This window comes from Perca fluviatilis, chromosome 22 (genome assembly GCF_010015445.1).
Source record: "Perca fluviatilis chromosome 22, GENO_Pfluv_1.0, whole genome shotgun sequence".
Taxonomy (NCBI): Eukaryota; Metazoa; Chordata; class Actinopteri; order Perciformes; family Percidae; genus Perca; species Perca fluviatilis.
This window is the reverse complement of record NC_053133.1, coordinates 4,296,518-4,323,685: the sequence shown is the minus strand read 5'-3', so window position 1 is coordinate 4,323,685 and position 27,168 is coordinate 4,296,518. Positions and strand designations below refer to the sequence as shown.

Sequence of the window (27,168 nt, the reverse complement as noted above, 5' to 3'; positions counted from 1 at the left end):
AACAAAAATATTTTTTAATTTAACTTATTTTTTAAAGTAAGTGCTGTAATATAACTAGCAGGAGACAAGTAATAATTGAGGTAAGTTTGGAGACATTACCTTATTTAATCATTAAATTAATACATATTTTTGTTGTATCTCTTTTCGGTGTAGTAATTTATAGACGGCCCTAAGCACTCGTCTAACTGCAGGTAGCAGCAGCAGCATCAGCAGCAACAGCAACAGAGAGCAGAAGAGAGCAGGCAAGTGTTCATAAACTTCTGGTGTACTTACAAACTTTCCAATCCATCGTTTTATGAGAGCATAACCTATATATACTAGTGTAGACCTTTGGTATCATTTCGGGCATTATTAGTGGGGTCATTTAAGAGATACAAACGTGGGTCCATTAGCCCCGCGCTAAGCTACTCAGCGGCTAACGCTACTCTACGCTAACTCGCCCAGTGTTAGACCCAGGTGAAAAAAGCTTCTGGGGGGGTGTTTGGCTCGAGGTCATGGTGCAAAGGACCCTAGGGTAAATTACTCCGAACCATCACTTTAAGTAAACGTGAAAGTACAGGTTTTAAAAACTACTTTAAAAAGTAAAAGCACACTAAAAAAACTTCTCAATTACATTAACGTAAGTAATTGTAATTCGTTACTTTGCAACTCGGCTGTGATGGTCTCTGGTAATCCTAGATAATCAGTCAGTAGACGGTGCAGTTAGCAGAGGACCGCTGGGTACACAGGAAGTCACTGGTGACCTCTTTATAACCTCTGGCTTCGGTTAGACCACTTCCTGTTCAGCAAACGACATGACATGACAACGAGAAACAGGTATGAAGAGCTGAAGACAAGAACTGGCAGAACTGTACAAGAATATGTAAATGTGAATGTCATACTGTATGTTCAAATAATAACTTTTATTTATATAGCGCCTTTCAACAAACCCAAGGACAATTTCTGGGGCTAAGATAAGCTAAGGGAGGTTGTAGGCTGTGGTGAACAGGTGGTGTTTGAGGATTTTATTATTTTTTTAAAATATGTCCGGGGATGTAGCTTTGCGCATATCTGCAGGAAGGGTGTTCAAGAGGGACTGGACTGCAACACTAACCCCTATTTTCCACCGGGCTGAAAAATCAAAATGAAAATGCTTGATGTTCCACCAGCCGCGTCCCAGAAGGGGGCGTGAAGCAGCTCTCTGCTCTGCTAAAGATACGCGCCAGGGAAACAGCGAGAACATCCAGTCAATTACCAAAAGACCCCCCCCACCACAATTTCGTTTGTCTCCTCTACAACACCACTGACAACGAGAGATTCTTCTTGATAGTGGAAAAACCTAATAGACATCACAGATTCTTTTTATCAGGACAACGCCAGAAAAGAGAAGGCATGGAGTTTGTAGGAGTGCTTGGAGTCGAAGGTTAGATACTAGCTTAATAAACACCGGATTGTTCTGTAAAGTACTTGTAGAGACAATATAATCTGCCAGTCGGGCAGGCAAGACTCTCCGCTTCTGAGCAATCCCGGTGTGGTATGGCGCTTGGCGGAGGAAGGCACAGAGTCTGGTGTGGAGAATGGAGAGCAGGCCAGCGTCTGAGGACCGCAGGTTTCGGAGTGGGGTGTATGGATGGAGGAGGTCGGAGAGGTACTGTGGGGCCAGGGGCATGGAGGGATGTGTAGGTGAGAAGGATTGTATATGTGATGCGGGAGTTAATTGGGAGCCAGTGAAGGTGGATGAGGATTGGGGTGATGTGCTGCCAGGTCTTGGTGTGGGTGAGGACTCTGGCGGTAGAGTTTTGGACATACTGGAGCTTGTCTAGGGTTTTGCTGGGGAACCCAGACAGGACTCCATTGCAGTATTCAAAACAGGGGATAATGAAAGCATGAATGAGGGTTTCTGCATGGAGTCAGAGAGTGATGGTCGGAGTCTGGAGATGTTTTTACGGTGAAAAAAGGCGGATTTGGTGATGGATTTGATGTGAGTATGGAAAGAGAGGGTGGAGTCCAGGATTACATCAGGGTTGCGGACCTCAGAGGATGGACAGATGGCACACACTGATAAATGGTAGCCCCTTTCAGGTATGAAATAAACTGCTGGCTTCACAAAGTTGTTGAAATAATGTTTTTTGTCATTCAGACATAATTTAATTTTATGTAAATGTCCCTTAATGGCTTCATTCTGACATGACAGCACCTTTACGGAAAGAGATGTGTGTTTGCATGAAATAAGGCACCCGGTGGTAAAAGTTTAATTATGTGAAGGAAGAAGTAGCGCGAACGCCGTGCAACGTGCATTCAGTTCAGCTCACGTTGCGCAGCGTTCACTGGTCATGACCGTTTTCCCAAGATGGCGCCCGCATGTATACGTGAATGGTACATTCTTTCAAAACTATCTTTTTAATAAACTGTCTGTACACTTACAAAGTTCGCAATGCTTTGGTTTACATGTAGGCACCCTCATTATGCTACCGTGGAAGTGTGTTGCTATTTTGAGCCTTGTTAATGGTATAGAAATAGAGATTTCTTTTCACTTTACCCGTGCCCCGATGACTAGCGTTATAAGCTAATTTGCGGTTTGCGATAAAACTGGTCAGATTCGATTAGCATGAAGACATGTCCCAGAGAACGGTCGACTCTGTAATCATGTGTTATTAACCCCTAAGTTCATTTTGCGCCGGATTTGTCCCTTAAGGATTCACTGTGTCTTCCACATGTATGTTTGACATTAAAACATGGTGATATATGAATATGTAGCTTAGTATCATAGGGGACAATATAACATATGTATAAAGGCTTTAGGTCACCCTACACCAGTCCAACTCATTTTAGTTCATGGGCCACATCCCCCTAATCTGATCTCAAGTGGGTCAGACCAGTACACCTCCCCAGAAAGATCAGAAACTTTATCTGCCACAGAGTTTCTTGTCAGCTTGATGTTGGCAAACGCAAGTTGCTTCTGCTACGTACGACAGCGCTCTAAGGCCATTGTAGGAAAAAAAAAGAATGTTAAGGACCCGGGAGAGAGGGGTAAGTAAAGGGAAAAAAAGATGTTGGATATTCTCTGAGATTAAAGTGGTAAATTTGGAATTGGAATTAATTACTTCTCTGCAATTTTCATACTTTGCAAAGTCACCCAGTGGGCACGATTGGACCCTTTGGCAGGCCGGTTCTGGTCCACGGGCCGTATGTTTGACACCCCTGCCCTTCACATTATACATTTTATACAATATATGTAGTAGGGGGTCCCTGCTCCGTCGGTCTTTCAGGTTAGGGGTCATTGGCCTAAAAAAGGTTGAAGACCCCTGGTGTAGACTGGGAATGGTTAGTAAAAGGCTTTCAATTGTTTTAATCACCATACTGTTGTCTGATCTTACCTTCTATGAGGTTGTAGAGGTTGCAGTAGTTGGTGCCATGGTCTTTGATGGCATACCAGGTCTCAGAGACGGACATGGCCTGCAGACAGATGTACAACTATATGTGTTACATAAAAGACAAAGCTGCACAGAAACAGATAGCATGAAAGGAAAAAAAAACTTTACAGTAAGAGGGTGAGACAAAGAGCAAACAGATGGTGACAGAAAGGAGAGGACAAGGAGGAAGCACTGTTTCCCATTAGTTGTCAGTGGTTGAATGACAATGGACAATTAGCTAGTTCAGTTGGATAATGAACAAGAGGAGAGGGAACACCTACCGAAACGTGACAGCAAGTGAAGAAGTGATAGGAGACCAGCCGGAAGTTGATGTCGTCCACGTACCTCTTAAAGGGCGTGGTGTGTTTAGCTGCTATAAAGTGGACCGAGGCAGACTGCAGCTGCAGAGACAAAACAACATATTTGCAGAAACTTAAGAGTGTTACATTTCAAAAGAGACCAAAGACATGCATGTAGTCCAAGGGCCCTATTTTAACAACGTAAGCGCACGGCGTGACGCGCCTGGCGCAGGTGCGTTTAGTGCGTGTCCAAATCCACTTTTGCTAGTTTGACGGCGGAAAAAAGGGTCCGTGCACCAGGCGCATGATTCAAAAGGGTTGTAAAAAAAAAGGGTTTCCGTGTCGTGCGGACAGGTGTGGCAAAGTGTATACATACGTGATCGTGGTTCTCTGTTCCTCATTTAAAATGAACGTGCTGTTGATATCTTCTATAACAAACGCGATGGCGGAATCTACACATCTCAGTTCTCCAGCGGCAGCCATCTTTGCTGTAAACAAATTCAACCCAAGCACTCTTTGGTGATGTGGTTGATTACGTTACAGTTGATCATCTGTCCATCATAGCATAAAGCCCACCCTGACAATTTGATTGGTCCAAACAGCTGTGGTTCGAGCATAGTTGCTTCAAAACGGATCAAGTCCAACTTCCTGACCTCAAATGTTGTGGGCGGGCCTAAGTTCGGCTGGCATCCAGGCTACCATGAACCAACAAACTTGTGGTGTTTAATTAAATGGACTGTCTTGAGTGTAGCAAACTAATTTGCAACTAACCAATTCCTACAAAGGAAAAATAATAGCCAGCGCTAGAGCAAGCGCTGTCCAAATGCAATTTTCTTCAGGTGCACCTTGCCATTAGGTGGCACAGTGCAGTTTTGGTGATCATTTTGGCATGATATTGCAGTTGCGTTCAAACCTGCTCAGACCACCTCTTATCCCATGTGGGTCAAGTTTAAAAAGGCGATTTCCAATAAGCACTAGAGCCGCTTATAATGACTGTATAGCCCTATTCGCACGGGATAAGTATTACCTGGTGACCTCCAGTCATTTGTAATAATTGCGGAGGTTGTCTGTATTCTTAATCCCGTGCGAATCAGTCATGTCTGTAATTTGTAAAGTAATAATTCCCCCGCAAATGACCTACCATATTTCGCCGAAAACGGAGGTCCTGTGATAATATTAGTCCCGTGTGAATCGGCATCTCTGATTTGTCCAGGATTTGGCGGGGCTTTTTTGTTTTTTCAAGGTACCTATTTCCTTCTTTTGCGCCTTTTTATCCATCTTTCGCAAAGAATGGAGGGTGCGTTGGAGTGTTTTGACAGTGTTTTGGGTGCTGGGTCATGTCGCTATACATCATATACAATTTGCAGAAAGAGAAAGATGAAAACCACCACAAGTGCGAAGACAAAAAGAATGATTAGATGGAGATGGATGACATGTAAAGCAGCATGCGGTAAGTATATTTTTTATGTTTGTATCATACATCTAGAGATAACAAGACATCTCCAAGCAATAGCTTATCAAAAATAATGCACAATCAAGCGAGGGGGCTCACTTCATAATTAGAGGTTAATATTACAAATAAATCAAGCGTAAAGCTTGAGCTAATAGATTTTAACCTGGTGAAATGTTTTGTTTTATCCATCTAACCGGACCCTGCTTGACACCACCCGGAGAAAAAAGTGAGAGAAAGAAAAAGGAGAGGTCGGAAGATGACTGACTACCCGGTTGAGATTGTGTGCGTGTGTGTCCTTGAGATCTGACCACACACAAACACACGTAGCAGAGCTACCCACACCCATGTTTCTACTGTTGCTTAATGTCAGTAAATTCGAGTAAAATCAGATGAAAATCAGACATGGGTGGGTAATTTATAATTCACACGAGGTCCCTAGATAATACTTATCCCGAGCGAATAGGGCTTATGCGTGTATTGCACAGTAAACCAAGGCGGTGTAGTAAGAGTGAATTTTTTTGTCATGATGGAGTCCACACGTTCTCTGGTATGCTGAGGAATTTGATGTTTACAAGTTATCTAAAAGCTTCTTGCAATTCTGTAATTGTACAACTGTAATTGTGTGATCTTAGGATCAGTGCTATAGATGCTATACCAGTCACCTACTGTGTGTGGGAGCATTGTTATAGCTGTCTGTTTTTAATTTGTGTTGGTAATTTTCTTTTTATTGTGTATGCTTTTGAAATAGAAAGTGAGTCTAAAAATAAAGCTATCATATCATTATCACAGACGAAGGATCATTTTTTTGTGTATCAATTGGCAGAGGAGCACACAGAACAAATCATATATTTTTTTTTATTTTGTGTCAAGGAAAAATCTCTTTCAGTTTGCATCCCATTGTTTCTGCTTATATGCAGCAACTGCAACCCCTCTGCCTGGAAGACCCTGCAGCGGGTGAGAAAACAGCAAAAAGATCATTGGCTGCCACCTGCCTTCCATTTAGGACAGTTACAAAAAAAATTAAATCCTCTCACCCCATCCAATGGATTGTTCACCCCACTGCCGTCTGGAAAAAGGTTCAACAGCATCCGGGACAGAAGCACAAGACTGTCTGAACTGCTTCTTCCCACAACGCTGCTATAGGTTACTTAAGATACTGACCCTACCGCGTAGTCTGACATGCACTTCTCAAAAAATTTACCTGCACGTCACTCGGCCGTGGCTTGTTAGGACAAAAACCTCAAAAAAACCAACACAAACTTTGACAAAGCCTGAAAATCGTCAGAAATAGCGTCAAAAACTTCAAAAAAAGGTGCCAAGAATTTTGGAAAAAGCAACAAAAACTAGGTGGGCCAACATTTATTATGAACCTAAATTGAAATGGGGGCCGCATCCACGTTTGCGAGGTGCCAGATTTGGCCCGCAGGTCTTGAGTTTGACACATGTGCTCTTCACCTTCCAACACAACCAAATGGGAATACCTGAAACACACACACACACACACACACACACACACACACACACACAACACACACACACACACACACACACACACACACACACACACACACCTTGTAAAGGCACCTCTGTCCTCCCAGGGTGCAGCCAGCCATGGTTCTCCACTTCTTAATCTGTGAGACCAGGGATTCATAAACCACTTGGCATGGGATCCCAAAGTACCTGCATGAGAGAAACAAGCACAGTCCACTGTTTAGGTCCATGTGCTGGTTGCCTTGAAACAACTCTAGTGGACATTGCAAAGGAAATAGTGCCATCTAGTGGACATTAGCTGTGAGTGCTGTTCTTTAACAACATGACAGCTTTCTGCTGTCTTTGTAACGAAGCCTTTGAAAGGCTGACCTGTCATTACTGCTTATTTTACAGCACAATTTTAGTGACAATGGTACTTGGCTATGCTCAACATAATTTTCAACGTTTTGTATTTTATTGAACTTAATGAATGAAATAAAATCCAAATTATAAAAAGCTACACAATTATATCATTTCATAGCACATAGGAGCTTTCTCAGTTTTTGTGTAACTTCTCTTAAGGCAGGCTATCTAAAAAGGTTATGTCAAGATGCCCTGAGCCAATTAAAAAGTGTGTAAAAGTGAGACCGATGCTCTTCATTATGAGGATTACTGTCTCACTCCAGTCCATGTTCAGGGCTGAAGCTCAGCTGGAGGATAATTTCCATTCACAATGGAAATGACATCTCAGTGGCCTGCTCTTTGATTTGACTGGCTGGTTCATTTAATTACATAATAAGATGATCACATGACTTCATGTTTTTTTCCCCAACATATCCCCAAATGCATTCACAGTTGTTATGACTAGGCACATCAGAAATGTCTAAATAAGTTCAGTTGATATAGAGTGAAACAACGTGTAAAATAAAGTTCAGTATATTGTGTTTATGTTCAAAAAGTGTCAGATAGAAGTTGATTTTACTGTAACACGATGATAATTTCTTTTACAAGTTCCATTGTGCTCATGAGATTAGATTGTCAGGCAATACAATTGGCCTCAAGTGGCTTTTGTAGGCCACTGTCCCTACACAATGTGAGTTGTGCACGTGTAGAACGGCCACCATCTATGACAGCTAGCTACGGCAACACCACGTGGACAAACCACATAGTTACCGACCAACGCGATACGAAACCCGAAAGGGTCTATATACCCTCACCTAAAGGATTATTAGGAACACCTGTAAGATTTCTCGTTAATGCAATAATCTAATCAACCAATCACATGGCAGCTGCTTCAATGCATTTAGGGGTGTTGTCCAGGTCTAGACAATCTCCTGAACTCCAAACTGAATGTCAGAATGGGAAAGAAAGGTGATCTAAGCAACTTTGAGCGTGGCATGGTTGTTGGTGCCAGACGGGCTGGTCTGAGTATTTCACAATCTGCTCAGTTACTAGGATTTTCACACACAACCATTTCTAGGGTTTATAAAGAATGGTCTGAAAAAGGAAAAACATCCAGTGTGTGACAGTCCTCTGGGCGAATATGCCTTGTTGATGCTAGAGGTCAGAGGAGAATGGCCCAACTGATTCCAGCTGATAGAAGATCAACTTTGACTCAATAACCAGTCGTTAAAACCGAAGTATGCAGCAAAGCTTTTGTGAAACCACAACATGAACAACCTTGAGGCGGATGGGCTACACCAGCAGAAGACCCCACCGGGTACCACTCATCTCCACTAAACATAGGAAAATGAGGCTACAATTTGTAGGAGCTCAGCAAAATTGGACAGTTGAAGACTGTACAAATGTTGCCTGGTCTGATGAGTCTCGATTTCTGTTGAGACATTCAGATGGTAGAGTCAGAATTTGGCGTAAACAGAATGAGAACATGGATCCGTCATGCCTTGTTACCACTGAGCAGGCTGGGGGTGGTGGTGTAATGGTGTGGGGGATGTTTTCTTGGCACGCTTTAGGCCCCTTAGTACCAATTGGGCATCATTTAAATGCCACAGCCGTTTCGCTAAGCATTGTTTATGACCATGTCCATCCTTTTATGACCTCCATGTACCCATCCTCTGATGGCTACATCCAGCAGGATAATGCACCATGTCACAAAGCTCGAATCATTTCAAATTGGTTTCTTGAACATGACAATGAGTTCACTGTACTAAAATGGCCCCCACAGTCACCAGATCTCAACCCAATAGAACATCTTTGGGATGTGGTGGAACGGGAGCATCGTGCCCTGGATGTGCATCCCACAAATCTCCATCAACTACAAGATGCTATCCTCTCAATATGGGCCAACATTTCTAAAGAATGCTTCCACCACCTTGGTGAATCAATGCCACGAAGAATTAAGGCAGTTCTGAATGCGAAAGGGGGTAAAACACGGTATTAGTAGGGTGTTCCTAATAATCCTTTAGGTGAGTGTATATATAGCTAGAGAGCTCCGCAACACCGGTTACAGAGCTCTGTCGTATCAGCGGCAGTTGATAGTTGTGTTCAGCCACCAACAGGTGACTGTGAGCCGGCTACAGGCTAACAGTTAAGTTGAGGCACCAAAATGACAAGTTACTTTTAGGAAAAAAGGATTTTGATTAGGTTTTTGGATTAAAACACCCGAGGAAGAAACATGCATTTCCTGGGTGAAAGGACTTGTTTTCGCACTTCGTCCAAGTGGTGTTGCCATAGCTAGCTTTCAAACATGGCGGCCGTTCTGCACATGCGCGACTCACATCGTGTAAGGGTCTCACATCGTGTCTTGACAGCCACAACTTCCAGTTGCACACTGGAAATTTCTAAATCTAATTGCAATGAAGTTTACTGGCATACATCCTGGCTTGAAATGACCTCATGATCTTCCCTGTTGTGCCACCAAATGGGAAAACTGGCTGCAAGAAAAGCAGCAACCGCAAAAAACATTTGTCAATGTAAATTCTCTCAACACCAAATAAAATACTGAAAGTTAAAAAGTGACAGGTAAAACCTGTCTATCACTTTTTACACTCATTAATTAATGCATTAACCACAGGTGTAATGTAACATTATAATGAGCCAAATACAGTAAAACTGCAATGGAAAAGTGGACCATTGGTCACATAACCTTTATCCACACTGATGGAATGACACTTTATATATATTTGCTAAATATCACTAGAACCTGAACCAAAACCTCTGGTACAGCCTAATCAAATACTTGTAATTTTAAGCTCGACAAAGGCAGAACTTTCTACAGGGATAGCATTGTATTGCAAGGCATTCCTGTTGATTAGTGCAAGTGCTTAATATGAACTGAGCAAACTGGCACAGGAAGTATCTATTCAATTCATACCAATACAGAGTGGAGTACAAAGGCATTCTAAATCAGTGGCTTAAATTCTTTCTAGCCATGAAACAAAAAGTCAATACCAAGAGGACATTAATACTTTAGTACATTTAATAATCACCTGTTTGCAGATGCAATTTAATGAATTATTATATGATAGAGATACTGATGTGCAGAATTAGGCAATATTAAGTAGTTGTATGAAACCAAAACAAAAATCAAACGTAACACATCTACCAAAGTACATTAGAAATAAAGCATACCATTCTACTTTGCACTGAGCATGGAGCGGTCCGGCACAACAATGCTCAGAGGCGCCAACTGTCAGGACCACTGCGACAACCAAACGGACTGGATGCATTTTGCTCCAAACTGCTTCAACAAGGTTTCTCCAGGATTTAATACTCATACTGACAACAGCTCAGCTGACTGAGAGACAGAAAATCACAGGATGGTCATGTGCTTTCCTAAAAAGGAAACTGCGTTAATTCAATTTACTTTAGAGAAAGGGCGTAATTTTGGGTTCAACATTGGGGGGGGGGAATTGAGATCTCCAACTATCTAGAGAGGTCCGAATGGTGACAAAGGTCAGAAAGAGCCCAATTTTTTTTTAAACTAAAATAGGCGATAAACACGTAAAAAAAAGTGGCCAAAAACATTGAAAAGGAACAGAAAAATAAAGAAAAAGCCCAGTTTTGATTATCAGGAAAGCACATTACCCTTGCCAAAGTTCTGACAAATTTGCTTCAGAAGAAGAAACAATAAAGAGAGACTGCAAAGATGTGGCAGTATGTGATAGAGCATAGGAGAAGCACACGTTTCTCCCCTACATGGTATACAGTGTGCCAATGTCTTTGAGACATGGGCACAAAAAACATGGGTTACAACATGATCAAAGAAATTACAGAATATAAAGAAACATTTACTGCAGCTTTCATTTAGCCTTTTCCAGTATACACTCCCCAAAAGAGCATACAGTTTCATTTCTGCTTGGTTGCTCAGCACTCTCGAGAGTCGTGTCTCTACAAAAGACGATATGTCCCACCCCATCTCACATTTATACCTCAGTAACTGGAAGAAGTAATAATGAGGCAGAGTGATCCCAGTAAAACTCTTCCACCCTGTCAGCTCTGGACAGACTGCTGTCTTTCACTCATGGGTGAGCACAGTAATAAAAGTATTAACATGGCAAAAACTACCCGAGCACATGAGAATCACATCAAGGGCCAGACTTGTGGAGTTTATTGACATGCTTTTGTTTCATGGAAAAAAGTAATATATCTTTTTTTTTCCTCTCTCTTTTTTGACATTTGTCGCATTTTTCGTTTTTACACTTTTCTTGCTTTTTTTCTACTTTTGTCGACATAAAGACCTAAAAAAAGTCAGCAAAAAATGTCCTTAGCCATCTTATAGGCGGGAAACACTTAGCCGATTATCGGCTAAGTGTGTCCCGTTAGACAGTCTGGCGAGGTCAGTGATGCGAATCTGTTCAGAGTGTCCCATGCAGTCGTCAGTCTGGGGGGCTGTCGGCCTTCATTTTGGCCGACCTGACATGTTCAGTCGGCGGCAGGGCAGTCGGGACTCACCCAGAAATGATGAGCGTGACTAGAGTCTCTTCAAAATCTGACGAAAATCTTTTAAACTGACCTTTGTTGATCTGAAATGAAGACAGATTCAGCAACTGCGTGGCCTATTTCTCGCTTAAAATGTTTTCAGAAACATGTTTCAGTGAACTATTTTAGTACAATATGAGATCGTATTCTGAACGGCGGCCATGACAGTCTGGCTTTGAATTTCCGGAGAAAACAAACCCATGTGATGCGTTCGACCAATCAGGTTTTTTTTTTTTGGGGGAAAAAAAGTTGCAGCGCCTGGTGTTATAGAGATGTATTACGTAATGCTGTTTGTTTTGTGACATAATTCCTGAGAGGCTGCTTTGTGGGCGGCTCTGCCCACATACACAGGGACCAGAGCAGACAGGGAACCAGAGCAGACAGGGACCAGAGCAGACAGGGACCAGAGCAGACAGGGACCAGAGCAGACAGGGACCAGAGCGAACGCGGAGCAGCATTGCACACAAGATGCCGGCGTTGTCTGCTAAAGTTTTCCCACCGTGGTCAGAAAAAAACGGGGAGACACTTTGTTTCTCTCACTATGACTCTAAAGTCGCACCTTCGCCCGCCCACTCTCACTTAATTCTCCCTCGCTCTATCACCCACTCCCCACACACACAGACTGCCGGCTCGCCACACACACCAACGCGCACAAGTATTAAGATCAGGCTAAGGCGAAGCTCTGCTGAGCCGGGTACAACCATAAAATAAAATAACTTGTCCAGTCCAGGCGGAGTGCACCATGTGCAAAGCTGGCACATACGTTTCAGTGTCTTTATTATTTATCTTATTACACTGAAAAGGTATTAAGAGATATTTTGTTGAAGCTGGATTTTCTAACACAGAAGAGGTCATATTTACAACATTGTTTCATATTATTTCTTTATTTTAAAAGAGATATTATTTTGTTACAGGTTGTTACAGATTTTATTTTATTACAGAAGTTATTTTTGCACCATTGAGGCATGTTCATTAACCGTTAATTAAGCCTGTCTGAATTTGTGTCTCGAGGTCGGGCCGAGTGTCCTCTTTTTTAGGAATCAAAATATGGTCACCCTAACCAACACGGGGAGACTAATCATTTCGACTGGCTTTTCTGCCAAGGATCGGCCGTCTGGTTGGTGTGTAGACACCTTTAGAGTTTAGCAAATCAAGCAAAACAAAGATAACATTTTTAAAAGCAGGCTACCACACAGCTGACTCCCAGCAACCGGTTTCACAGCCTGAATATGAAAACTCTCTGCTAGTGGGGGAATTTCGGAGTCTCAAAGTCGACAAAATCTGCTTTGAGTGTTGCTTTATTACAGTTTAAATAGCAGTTTCCTTTCCTTTTGGTTTGGTGCACAACTAGGCGGGCCAAAACATATTGTGAACCTAAATTGATATGCAGGCCCGATCAAAATGTGTGAGCGGCCGGGTTCGGCCCGAGGGCCTCGAATTTGACAGCTGTGTGCTAGATGCTGCCATTTATAAATTAATTTACAGTAGGTATGCATCTTGTAAAAAATGACAAAAAGGACACCCTCTTCTCTGTTTATACATTATCCATCCATGATCAGTTCGCTAATTTTCAAACAGCCCTGAGTACTACCGTATACAATATGCAGATGAATACCACAAGCGCCTGGATATCCCCGTTGAGCGTAGACTGTTGCCGTGTGGATGAGGCTATCTTTGTTTGTGGTCTCCATAGGAATCCATAGAAGGCGGACTAGAGAAGACGGACACTCTCTCAAGATGCTTGATGAAAGACTTGGTACAGTATTGCAGAGAATCAACATTTTACACCCTTTCAACCAGAGAGCAATGTAAGTAAATTTCTAAAACGCAGGCTTCATTTCAGGTAGTCACATGAGTTGAGCCACAGTATGTGCCTCAGTCCATTCAACTACTGTCTTTTATCTCACTGTTTTTCACTCATTATCTGCTTAACTGAAACTAAAGTCATGTGGAGATTGCAGGCAACGATTCCTCTAGCTCTGGCCTGCTAAGTGAATGCTTTCCTTGTAAAACCATGTCTACAACACACCGGGGGTGACCTGGTTGGACTTTTACTACACAAAAGAGGTATATAGACGAAATGACCGAGTGATTAAGACGATGTGCTGCTAATTCATTGTGCTCTGCACACGTGGGTTTGAATCCCATCCCCGTCGCATGGTAGTCCTTTAGTCTGCCACAGTTACATGTCAATAATATACCTGGCTTCATTATAACAACTCTCTTTGAAACAATAAGATCAGTTTGTCCCAAAAACATGCTCTCGAAATTGAATTTCACAGAAATACAAACCCCAATTCCAATGAAGTCGGGACGTTGGGTAAAAAGTAAATGAAAACAGAAAACAATGATTTGCAAATCCTTTTCAACCTATATTCAATTGCATACACTACAAAGACAAGATATTTAATGTTCAAACTGATAAACTTTATTGTGTTTTTGCAAATACTTACTCATTTTGAATTTGATGCCTGCAACACGTTCCAAACATGTTCCGGCACCTCCAACGTTGGATCCGGAACCTTTTATTGGATCCGCCACCTCCGTGTCACCAGGAAAAATTAATCAAATGAAAAACATAAACTAGCTACTGTTTGTGTAATGTTCATTGTTGTTATCTTTTTTGTTAGTCATTATTCCCCATTGAAGTTCCACAAAAATCTTGTGTTTGCATTTTCAATGCGTTTTGAGGTGAATTTTCAGGGTAAGACAGAGGGAGGAGAGGGACGGAGGGAGGGGAGACACTTCAACAGCGCGAACGCTGCACTTCTAGTGACACAAGCGCTTGTGCTGGTTGAGATTGCTGTTATAGCCTCGTTTCAGTCAAGGGAAAAATGTCAAAAAGACAACCAAGTTTGCTTAACTTTTTCAAATACCCTGGCCAGTTGGATCCCAAACAAGCAAAAAAAGGTTCTGCCGATCAAGAATGTGGAGACCACGGTGGATTTCTTGGTTAATTTAATAGTCCGATGGATAATTGCTGCTTGTGAAAACGATTGTTGAAGTGTATTTTATTTAATTTTTTTACATTTCGCACCGATGCAGTGTGTTACATCACCTTTCCTTTTAACAACACTCAATAAGCGTTTGGGAACTGAGGACACTAATTGTTGAAGCTTTGTAGGTGTAATTCTTGCTTGATGTACGACTTCAGTTGGTCAATAGTCCGGGGTCTCCGTTGTCCTATTTTGCGCTTCATACTGGCCACACATTTTCAATGGGAGACAGGTGTGGACTGCAGACAGGCTAGTACTCACACTCTTTTACTACGAAGCCACACTGTTGTAACACATGCAGAATGTGGCTTAGCATTGTCTTGCTGAAATAAACAGGGATGTCCATGAAAAAGACATTGCTTGGATGGCAGCACATGTTGCTCCAAAACCTGTATGTACCTTTCAGCATTAATGGTGCCTTCACAGATGTGCAAGATACCCATGCCATGGGCACTAACACACCCCCATACCATCACAGATGCTGGCTTTTGAACTTTGCGCTGACAACAATCTGGATGGTATTTTCCTCTCTGCCCCGAAGGACATGACGTCCGTGATTTCCAAAAGCAATTTGAAATGTGGACTCATCAGGCCACAGCACACGTTTCCACTTTGCGTCATTCCATCTCAGATAAGCTCGGGCCCAAAGAAGCCGGCGGCGTTTCTGGGTGTTGTTGATACAGTTTTTAGCTTTCGCTCTGCATGGTAGAGTTTTAACTTGCACTTTTAGATGTAGCGACGAACTGTATTAACTGACAATGGTTTTCCAATGTTCCTGGGCCCACGTGGTAATATCCTTTACATAATCATGTCGGTTTTGAATGCAGTGAGGGAGGGATCGCCTGAGGGATCGAAGGTCACGGGCATTCAATGTTGGATTTCGGCCTTGTCGCTTAGGTGCAGAGATTCCTCCAGATTATCTGAATCTTTGGACTTTTGGACTGTAGATGATGAAATCCCTAAATTCAAAATGTTCTTAAACAACTTAAACAACCTCGCCCCATCCATGCTTGTAAACAACTGAGCCTTTTGGGGATGCTCCTTTTTTACCCAATCATGACCAATTAACCTGTTTACCTGTGGAATGTTCCAAACAGGTGTGTTTTTTTTCCCCCCCAGTCTTTTGTTACCTATGTCCTAGTTTATATCCTTGACGTTCCACTTCCGGGATTGCTCCGGTGCTGCAGGAAATTCCGCCCGATGCATGCATTTTCCGTTTCTTTCTGCTTTCTTTGTGTTGGATCTTTAAATTCAGTGGATTAATGAGAACTATTGTTGACTGCTCCTCAGATCTCTGCAGGGTAAATTGAGACAGCTAGCTAGTCTATCTGTCCAATCTGAGTTCTCTCTCTCACGGCTATTTTGCAGCGGGCTCTTTGTCGAGTTTAGCACCGCCCATGACGATTCTGATTGGTTCAAAGAAATGCCATTGAACCAGTGCACATTTTCCTCCCATCCCCCTAATGCTGTGTGGGGTAGCCAGACCTTCCTTCAGCGCGCTTTGGAGGAGGGTCTGGCAAAGCGAGACTACCCCTGTCCCAGCTTTTTTGGAACGTTTTGCAGGCATCAAATTCAAAATCAGTGAATATTTGCAAAAAAACATTGAACATCAAATCTCTGGTCTTTGTTGTGTTTTCAATTGAATATCGGTTGAAAAGTATTTGCACCTGTTTTCATTTATGTTTTACACAACGTCTCAACTTCATTGGAATTGGGGTTTGTAGAATTAAATCACTGTGAGTGTTGTAACAAACACAAATCGATGACCTATTCCATTACGTTGACATCACTATGGGCATAATACATGTATATTTTATTTATATATATATATATATATATATATATATATATATATATATATATATATATAGAGAGAGAGAGAGAGAGAGAGAGAGAGGGGAGAGGGGAGATGAACACGGAGGTTGACAAATCAACTGGCTTCAGCATATGAGTGATACAGAATAGAGATCATAGAATAGCAGACCACAGGGGAGAAAGAAACACATACTGTAGCTGCTGCGTCAGCTGCGAATGATTTAGGTAAGAGAGCAAAAGAAGAGAGACAGAATGAGAGAGCGGCTATTGTGAGGGCTCTTACAGGGCCACAGTGGCCTTGATGGATGAAAACCTGGGAGGAGGAGGAGGCGGAGGAGGAAGACGAGGAGAAGGAGGAGGGGGAGGGATGAGGCCAGCATTCCTTCTGAATACAACTGCTGAAAGCTCCGCAGCACCTGCAGCCTCCGGTGGGACTATAGGCACTGCCAGGGTTACAGCCACTCAGAGGGGAACAGCCTCGGGTTCACTCCTCTCCTGGGGAAACAGTGCACTGCTCTCCTCACTTATCTACTGACAGACTGAGAGCAGAGGAGTGTGCATCAAGAGCCACAATGACAGAGCCAACGTCTAAAAAACAGGGATTTAAAAAGTGCCGCAGTGCCACTTTCAGCATCGATGGCTTCAGCTTCACCATCGGTAAGAGACTGTTTTTTACAGAGTGCTATGATGTGTGTGTGTGTGGGGTGAGAGAGGTTTTGCTTGGTGCTATGGTATTGCTGAACAGGTGGTGTTCTTTACTTAAAGGCATAATATGTAATGAGTATCGCTAACTATAAACACAGCGTTCAAAGTTGGCCCCTTCCCTTTATTTGTATTTGAAATGAAGGTGCTCACTCTCCTGGTACAGTTTCCTCTGTCTGCAGCAGTCTAGTGTCCTTATTGAAATCCGGAACATGACCTGTGATGTCATATGAATGTGAGATCTAGTTGAATGTGAATCAGCCTATATACTGGGGCCCATTTGAGTCCTTCATTTTTTTTTGTTTTCTGTAAAACATGGTGAACGTGGACACCCTGGTCCACAGACTTTGGTCTAGGTCTGTTGTTTCCTGGCTTGGGGAACCAAACACACACACACGCACACACACACACACACACACACACACACACACACACACACACACACACACACACACACAAAGCTTAATAAGCAGGGCAACACATTTTGGTTTTAAAGCGGAGTTTTGAGCCAAAAGCGATATTAAGTGTTTTTATCTCCAGTAGAAGAACTAATCTCCATTTAAAGTAACATGCCCAAACCTCATATCTCATCAACATTCTAGTATACTGGGCATAACCAGGAGGCAGGATGTGTACTGCGCCCGTTGCTGGTAGTTGCCATGGTAATGTTATTTGCTTGTCTCCGAGAACGAGACGTCATAAATCAGGCGGAGAAACATTGGCGTCACTGTCGGTGTTGCCAAAGTTCTCCGTTTGCGGCCGTTGAGACTGCAACACAAGCCCCCAGATTCCAGACCAAAACGGGTCAGAAGTGTTTCCAAATGTCTCCGGTTTAGGGGCTCTGAAACTCCAGAGCAGGGGGAATGCGAGGTGTAAACATAGCAAAATATAATTGTTGTTAAACCAAAATGTAGCAACGTAAACGTAGCCGGAATCTGTGTACGCAGAATTTCGCAGAACTTTCCGCATAACTTTCCGCGGAACTTTCCGCAGAACTTTCCGCAGAACTTTCTGCAGAACTTTCCGTTTCTCCAAAAGGATGAAGGACATCCACTAGCTCCAGAATCTGATTCCCCTCTCTAGTTGTGAATAAGGTCTCCTTGTTTTTAATAGGTGAGACACACCAACCAGACAGAAAAGCCAGTCGGAATGATCAGTCAGGTCCCCGAGGTCCAAAAAGCTGCCTCGGAACACACGTAATACGTCTCCATAGCAGCAGGCGGCGCTACTCTGTATTGTTGCCCAAGAAATGAAAACCGGCAGCTGATAGGACGAACGAGTCACGTGGATTTGTTTTCTCCGGAAATTCAAAGCCAGACTGTCTTGGCGGGTTTTTCAGAATACAATCTCATATTGTACTAAAATAGTTCACTGAAACATGTTTCTGAAAACATTTTAAGCGAGAAATAGGCCGTGCAGTTCCTGAATCTGTCTTCATTTCAGATCGACAAAGCTCAGTTTAAAAGATTTTCGTCAGATTTTGAGAGACTCTAGTCACGCTCATCCCGCTCGCCATTTCCGGGTGAGTCCCGACTGCCCTGCCTCCGACTGAACATGTCAGGTCGGCCAAAATGAAGGCCTACAGTTCCTCAGACTGACGACGGCACGGAACACACCAAACAGACTCGAGTCACCAACCTCGCCAGACTGTCCAACGGCCGATTATCGGCTTGGTGTGTCTCGGGCTTAAGAACTGTGGACAGTTTTAGGTGGTCACAGTTTAGCACTGATTTAAATTGCCTCAGTGTGGAATTCCAGCAGGTGGTAAAAGAGGCAGGGATTCCATGCTGTTAAAACTCCTCCTTAGATTTTTCCTTGATAGAGGTGCTGATGTGGAGCAAGGAGCCAACTGAATAGTGTGTGCAAAACATTGAAGTTGTGTCTGGGTTTTTGCTCTCAAGGAATTGTCAAGTCTCTCCTCCTCTTCCACTGTCCGAAACATCAAGGTAATCTTCTTCATCTACCAGTCCTGGAAAACGTGTAGTGAAAGCTTTGCGCTATTGTCACAGATGATGTCAACATTTTTACTGATCTCGTACTCTTCACATATTTTCTCAAACACTTCACAAATTTGATTCCCCGTAAATGGAAACCTTTGAAATGGTAGCATGCAAGCAACTGGGATTTTAACTGAAATCCAAGTGAAAGATCCAGTGTGCTGTGACTCTAAGAAAGCCTCTCATCCTGCGGTCTGACCAATTTATTTTTTAGCAGCATTTGCCTATCTGCCATCAGACGGTCAAGTTTTGAAGTTCTACGACTCACTAGGGAGTACTTGCTGTCCAGTATTGACAAAAAGCGATGGAAGCTATGATGTTCAATAATGGACAATGGCATGTTGCAATTTACAATTAGGTATGACTGGGGTTGGATGTAGTTGTAGAGTCTGCGATTCGATGAATAGGGAGATTGGAGACTGGTTAATATCAATCCAAAGTCCTGTTGGTTTGGATGTACTCACCATATCTGTAGACTGTAAACAGAAGAGCGAGAAAACAAGAGAGCAACACGGACACATGCATTAGGCTACAGTACAAAACAGTGTGTTTACTAGATCCCAAAAAAACACTGAATAAAACACTTAATGAAAAATGATCTATAACAAGAACAAAAAATGTCTTTGGATAGCCTTAGTCTAATATGATGACACACTGTGTGAACAATGTTAACATTATAAATGTAAATGGACCGTTTTTATATAGCGCTTTTCTAGTTTTAACGACGACTCAAAGCACTTTAACATAGTACAGGAATCATTCACCATTCATACACTGGTGGCCGAGGCTGCCGTATAAGGTGCCACCTGCTCATTATAACACTTACTTTTTTTGTGTATGGATCATAGTATGGGTTTAAGGTTAAGTTATTAATACAAATAACTAGGGCTGTCAGCATTAATGCGTTACTCGCAATGAGATTAAAGACAGAGCATAATGCGTTATAATTGTGTTCATCACGTTAATCGTGTACACCACAGATTCTTTATTTTACACTGTCACTGGTGTTGTTATACAAAAATCGCTACACTCTAGAATCTTTGGCTGCTACTATTTTGACCCTTTGAGGCACCTTTCCTTGTTGTCAAGCTGCCACAGACAGTTCCAACCTCCTGCTGCAAGCCATGGAGATGAACAACACTGTTCTAAATGGCACGTTTGACTTTAAAAATTTCCCAGACGGCTCTGTCGACAAGTCAAAAGCAATATGCTCCTTGTGTGAAATGGAACTAAAATATAACCGAAGAACTTCAACTTTAAGCTACCATCTACGAGCTAAGCATGCAACTAATACAGCTAGTCAGGTTGATGCTAGTGGACTATTTTGGAGAGTGCAAGTCGCCACAGACCTGTGGATGAAACCAAATCGAAAAGATTTACTGAAGCGCTTGCGAAATGGGTGGCAACTAACTGCAGACCATCATGACATCTTTGGCATGCACTTTTGCCTTATAATTTTGTTTTACATTTTTAAAAACCAACCTTAAGGCAAGTTAAATTTCTGAAGACATTGATTGTGTTACCTCTGTCTCATTGCACATCTTTTGATTTGAAATAATCAAATAAATCTAAAAGTCAAGTTCATAAAGTAACTTTCCTCGCATTCATTTGATTCCCAATCAAGAAACACTGGTAAGAAAATATTGGTTTACATTGATAATGACTTAAAAGCAGTTATGAAATGCTAAATAATAAAATTTTAATCATGTGATAAAACATGTGATTAATCGCGATTAACTATTGAAATTCAGCGATTAATCGCGATTAAGAAAGAAATTATCATTTGACAGCCCTGAAACATTATTGTGAGACATTTATGTTTTGTTCCTGAACAAAAAAAGTCTTAAAAACTAAATAAATGATCATTGAGTTCAGAAAGAAGCCTCCGCCATGTTCTCCTGTTTTTATTCACGGCCAGGCTGTTGAAGTTGTACAGCAGTACAAATATCTGGCTACAATTATACACAATAACCCAACATTTGATGCCAACACAGATATGGTTTGTGCTAAGATCCACCAGCGTATGCACTTTCAGATGTGAGATGGTGTAACACTTTAGTCTTTTCAAAGTCTGTTCAGAGTCTTCTAGTGGATGGTAGGCATAAGAGATTTAAGAGCTCATTTGTCCCTGTTACCATTGGTCTCATTACATCACTTGGTGTGTTTTTTTTTTACGGATATTAGTATTAGTACATCTGTATATATTATGTTGTGTATCCTGAGTATAAACAGCTGTCTTTTATTCTCTGCTAGCTGTAAAACAAACCGCCCCTCCCCCCGCCCCCACACACACACACACACATAATAAAGTTTACTTCACCTCAGATTGCATGTACAACAGAAGGCCATTTCATTCTACAGTGTGTGTGTGTGTGTGTGTGTGTGTGTGTGTGTGTGTCTATGTTTAGTGACTGCTGTCTCTATGGGAACCAGAAGAGATTGGGAAAAGACTGTGACATCATTTTGACTAGTGCAACTAAATGTGTGTGTTGTCAGTTGTTAGGGTGCTGAGCTCAGGGAGTCATTATCACTAATGAAGTGGCTGTTCTTTCCTCCTCTGCCTGATTCCATCCCCCAATCTCACACACACACACACACACACACACACACACACACACACACACACACACACACACACAAATGTACATTTATATACTATTTTTTTAATTTCTTATTTTTTATTTTGAATATTCTTCAGATCTCCTTTTACAGCACTTACTTCCACTCGGAAATAATATCCTTTACAAAGGGTCATAACATTCATACGCTCTTACGTATATGGTCAAGTCCACAGGAGAACATATCCAGAAGTACAAGGAAGAGAAGAAATAAAAAATATTTAACAACATTGAAAATAAGCAATGTAAACAGAGCAAACATCAACTTAAAACAAAACATGGGTTGTATACAGGTTCACCTGGCAGATATAATCTGAGTTTTAGTTCTAATGGTGGCCATCTTTCAATGAAAAGTTCCCTCTGTAGTCTCAACGAATATGTAATTTGTTCCATAGTGTAAGATATTTCTTAAAATTGTTAGCCATTCAGCTTGGTTTGTCGACTCCTTTTTAAGCCATTTTATTTTAATCGTTTTCTTCGCTGCTAGCAGTAATATCTGTAATAAATACATCTTTTTCCTACTGTGTATCACAACTGGTTTCATCCCTAGAATTGCTACCAGAGGGTCTCTTAGCATTTTAACATTCAATACTTTATTAATAAATGTAAAAATGGATTTCCAAAAGTCATCCAACAATGGGCATTGCCAAAAAATATGTGAGTGAGTAGGCATTGTCTCTCCACACCCTCTCCACATTCATTTTAGCCACAACTTGTGGGGTTCTGAAAAATCTTCCATTGAAATTCCTTCCACAAATTGGCGTTTGTGACTTTGTGAGCCTGAGTACATATCTCCAACCAAACTTCCTCACTTATTTCAAGCCGTAACTCCCTAATCCACTTGTCTTTCACATAAAATGAATTATCTGTTGTCATTGAAGCAATGATTCTATAAACATTGGTTATTGGTTTCCTCATATGTTCTCCACCTTGAATTTTTAATAGATACTGTTCTAAAAAGGGAGGGCTCTATTAATCTGTTCCAGTTTGGGTGTTTGAGTATGAAGCTCCTTAATTGTAGATACCTGAAAAAATCTGTTCTTGGTAAATTAAAATCTGTTCTCAGTTGTTCAAATGATTTGAAGTTGTTATTACTAAATAATTGGTGTACATAATGAAGATTCAGAAGTTTCCAATTTTTGAATCCTGTATCAAGTCTTAAGGGAAGAAAATCTCTAATGTAAGTAATTGAGCTCGAAACGGAGAGATCGCCTGTCAACTTAAATATTTGTTGTATTTCCTTCTAAGCTACACATGTTGTGTTCGACCATTCTCCCAAAAGATCTCTGGTGGATTTAATCCTATTAAAGGGGATCACTGACAAAGGCATATCAGGACTGTAACTTTTTTCCATCCTGAGCCATCTTATACTTGTGTCATCTGATAACTACACTATCATTGCACGTAGTTGTGACGCTAACCATTAATACTTCAAGTTGGGTAAGCCTAAACCCCCTTTAGTTTTTGCCAGTTGTAAGACTTTATATCTGACTCTGGGTCTCCTACCCTGCAATATAAATCTTGAGATCAGGCGATCTATAAGACCAAAAGTAGATTTTAGGTGAGAGTTTGAAAAAGAAAGAGGAGCCTTAGGAGAACATTCATTCTATCCGCTTCCACCCTGCCTATTAAAGTAAGAGGAAGTGTAGTCCAGCGGTTAAAATCTTGCTTAATTTTATCTATTAATTTAATATAGTTACTTTGATATAAACTAAGGGCAGGGGGTATATTTATTCCCAAATACCTAATTCCCTGCCTGGGCCACCTAAATGAGAAAGCAGATTTAATCTGTGGGGAAATTAAATTGTTCATGGGGAGTGCTTCTGTTTTAGTCACATTTATTTTGTAACCCGAGTAAAATCCAAAAGGTCTCAGTACATTTCATTAAATTTGGGACAGACTTTGTAGGGTCTGAGATATACACAATTACATCGTCTGCATATAGCGACAACTTGTGTTCCACTCCGCTCACCTCAATACCACTAATATCTGTGCAATCTCGTATTAACTGTGCAAGGGGTTCTATACGAAGGGCAAAAAGGAGAGGCGAAAGAGGGTCCCCCTGCCTGCAACCCCTCCCCAACTGAAATTTGTGTGAGAAACAAAAAAAAAAAAAAAAAAAACCCCCACCCCCCCCTCCCTCCCCCCCACAACATCCTTTGTCATTATATTAAAGTGAAAGTATTGAGCCAATTCTGCCTTTATATGATTTTTAAATGCATTATCATTTAGGAGTGAAACATTAGGCTTGGGTTAGAACACCATCCTAAATCCCAAATCAAACTAACTGAGCCATCTATATACATGATAACATTCTGCATCCAGACTTCCAATTTGTTCACCCATAAACATATGAGTCTTCCTTGCAGTAACATTAACAAAACAACATAATGTACTTGAGTTGACTGTGAAAAAACATTTTTTGCAAGGAAGGGAAGGATTATCCAGAACCTCCATAAAGGGGTCTGGGCCTTGACTGCAAGTTTGTTATTGCAGTCCCGCAGTAGATCTGTGTCCCCTCCAACCATCACAGACGTCCTGCGTTTATGTCTCCCAATCCTGTCGCAGGCATTTAAAAAAAAAAAGTCCCTTTTTTTCCCTCTCTTTTGTTTTTTAAAGTATTCTTAATCCTCCACTGGAGAAAGTTTAGTGCCATTGCCTTTACACCCATGAAGTCATCCTCCAACAAGACAGAAACCAAGTCCCACCATATTACCTCTCGCCTTCCCTTCTGTGTTGTGCACACCACTCACCTGAGGCAAGCTTAGCATTTCACAGTGCAATTAGTCTATATTCTCTCTTTTACATATGAATTTTTTTGTATGCATGTGCAACATCATTTTAGTTATTTAATTGGTTAATCCTAATCTGAATTGGTTGGAGCTATGGTATCCTTTGTGTAAAGCATTACAGACAAGCATGGATACTGAATTAACCTGATGAAACGTTTTAGGATTTCTAGTTACTACTACTACTAGTAGTAGTAATTAGAAATCCTAAAACTGAGTGCAGCTTTCTTTTGTGACATCAGTCACACACGGTCCTGCACATTCTTCAGGTACTCTGGTTTACGCATTAAACTTTTGCACAGGTTAATGTTGCGTAGAGGTATCATGGGGTAAGGTGACTAAATGTAATGCACTAGTAAGAATAGTAAAGGTGCCAGTTACCCAACTTCACTAACAGGTGCAACAGGAGAGTATGAGGGATGTCAATCATACACAGTCTATACACTCTAGTCTGTACACACCTGTGGTGCAGACCTATGGCTGTTTGAGGCCTTTAAACATCTGTAAAACAAAAGAAAGTCTAATTCTTCTCTTTACAGTTGCAAATGAGGCGGGGGAAAGCAACCGCCATCCACTGGCCCGCTTTGCACGTGAGTTCAACAAAGAACTTCTTTCTATCATTTTTCTATTACAAGTTCATTTAATGTCAGGAGTGGCATCCCCCCAAAAAAAAAAAAAAATGATTTCCCCCCAATCCATTGGGCTAGAGTGATGTCAATCTGACAACTTTTCCATTTCCATTGGACACCCCCACTGTAGTTCTGTAGTCCCTGAGGTAGCCATCTACAGATACAGTCAATCCTAAGGATTCACTGTGCCACATGTATGTTTAACATGAAAACAATGATTTACTATAAAATCATTGCAACAATCATTAGGCTATTTGAATAGCTTAGTATCCTATGTAAAAAAACTATGTTTAAATGCTTTAGGCTGGGGTCTAGGGTCTTCAGGATACTGCTATTTTCATGGGGGGCAATTGGGGGCTGTCCTGATCTATGCCTATGGTTTAAAGAAACATGGAAAAGCAAGCAAAGGATGTTTGTTTGCATGGAAATTGTTCAGGCTCACAGTCCCAGAATGCACTATCCACTGCCGTCACAGCCGCCATTGGCATCACTGAACCCAAAGGAATTCAGATTGACCCGCGCAGCGCCGCGGAGATCCTGGCTGATGAGCTGCCAACGCCTGATGCACCCGACGCCATGGAGAAGACTGCTATCAGGTCGCACGCACGCACGCACGCACGCACATAGAAACAACACGTACAGCTCATACAACTCCTAAAGAAACACAAAGTTATAAACATAAGGCCTTTGTTTTTCCTTATCATTATTTCTATATTCTATGTAAATGTGTCCTGTACAGTTGCCATATGAAGTTGTGATGAAGGGAAATGTGTTGTAGCCCAACACAGCCGGGATTAAATTGAATCAAAGGCATTATAAAACGCTACAGCCATGCTAGCAGCTCTGTGGCAGTGCTTTAAGCTGAATGCAGAATGCTTAAATGCTTACAATGACAATTCGGACAATTTGGATGTTTTTGTAGGGCTAGGTCTATGTTTAAGTTTTTTCCGATTGCTAAACAACAGTGGTCACAACTGAAGCCACATGTGCAAAACTCTAACTACATTCTGCATTACCAAAAGTCACTGAAGCTAAACAGTTTAGATCACAGACATCTTACCTGGACATATGCCTGGTGTCTTTGCTCTTTTACCTGTTCAATGTTTCTCTAGAATGGTACAGTGTATAACTGCTTTATTCTTATTTGCAAAAAAAGGCTTTCTGAGCTTTCCCTCTATATACACAGTATATGTTCACTAACAAGCCTAAAACAAGACACCTGCTTAGGCTTTCAGTTAAAATTGCAATGCACCGGGCTGAAATCCATTCTGTTTTTAATGTGTGGTTTTGACAGCAGTGTGCTTGCATTTGTTGTGGTTAAAGTCATGGGATAAGTGTGTAGAGTTTTGAAAACTGTTCAACCAATGAAAAACGAAATGGAGTTTGGTTCACATGACTGTATGTTAAAGTTTTGCACATGTGGCTCCAGTTGTTCCCACTGTCGTTTAGCAATCGAATGAAGCTTCAATAACCATTAGGTGTGTTTGTCAACTCCATTAGAAGGGGCTATTTGTTTAAAGAAAAAGGTTCAATAAATGGCAATTCAGTATGCTTTTAACCATTTGTTGAACAAAGAGTCCCATCTAGTGTTCAGAAAATGAAGAAAATGCTTCATGAAGCTTCATTTGGCTATCACTAATTTGAACAATGGCGTAGGATTGCCGTTTCTTTAGCAAGAGACGAAAAAGTCAAGACATCCCTAAAGTCATTGGAATTCATCCTCTGTAGACAATAGACATCTGAGATATCCAAGTTTTATGGCATTCTATTCAATAATTGTTGAGAATGTTGAGTCTAGACCAAAGTGGCGTAACGGCCGACGGCCGGACATTGTCATTCCTAGAGTCATAACGCTAGAATAGCTAACAAAGTTTGGTTCAAAAGGTGTCTTCTGTAAAATGCATAGCAAAGTTTGTATTTTCAGAAAATGCGGCATGTCATGACTCTGTAGGCTTACCTCAAAACAAATCCCCCCCTTGAAAGTTTGTTTCAATTAATCCCAAATTCCGTGTAAGGTGTGAAGTGGCCTAGGGATACAGATTTCCTAGAGGAATTAGATTCATTTTA

At 41.5% G+C, this 27,168-nt stretch overlaps 2 protein-coding genes across 3 annotated transcripts in view; one reads left to right on the top strand and one right to left on the bottom strand.

Annotated features, from left to right (window-relative positions):
* Positions 1 to 561: 561 nt before the first annotated feature.
* On the bottom strand, positions 562 to 10,335 carry LOC120552080. Its single transcript, XM_039789752.1, has 5 exons — positions 10,206 to 10,335; positions 6,716 to 6,824; positions 3,674 to 3,793; positions 3,357 to 3,435; positions 562 to 778 (listed from the first exon to the last, which is right to left on the bottom strand). Exons 1-5 carry the CDS (start codon positions 10,301 to 10,303, stop codon positions 687 to 689), a joined length of 498 nt encoding a protein of 165 aa, XP_039645686.1. The 5' UTR covers positions 10,304 to 10,335; the 3' UTR covers positions 562 to 686.
* Positions 10,336 to 16,808: 6,473 nt separating this feature from the next.
* Positions 16,809 to 27,168, top strand: part of pde1ca (phosphodiesterase 1C, calmodulin-dependent a) — a 28,557-nt gene continuing 18,197 nt past the window's right edge. Inside the window, exons 1-3 of one of the 2 annotated variants that reach the window (XM_039789736.1) lie at positions 16,809 to 17,023; positions 25,012 to 25,062; positions 25,577 to 25,697. In XM_039789736.1, coding sequence (XP_039645670.1) covers positions 16,939 to 17,023; positions 25,012 to 25,062; positions 25,577 to 25,697 — 257 coding nt within the window. In that variant the 5' untranslated portion in view covers positions 16,809 to 16,938. Of the gene's footprint in view, positions 17,024 to 25,011; positions 25,063 to 25,537; positions 25,698 to 27,168 lie in introns of both variants that reach the window. The other variant, XM_039789735.1, reaches the window with a different exon arrangement.

Excerpts from the sequence above, each read along its gene's own strand:
- LOC120552080 (XM_039789752.1), bottom strand. The coding sequence starts at position 10,303 with ATGCATCCAGTCCGTTTGGTTGTCGCAGTGGTCCTGACAGTTGGCGCC. Across the intron at positions 6,825-10,205 it reads GCTCAGTGCAAAGTAGAATG|GTACTTTGGGATCCCATGCC; the intron begins GTATGCTTTATT and ends TCTCTCATGCAG. Across the intron at positions 3,794-6,715 it reads GACAGAGGTGCCTTTACAAG|CTGCAGTCTGCCTCGGTCCA; the intron begins GTGTGTGTGTGT and ends TTGTCTCTGCAG.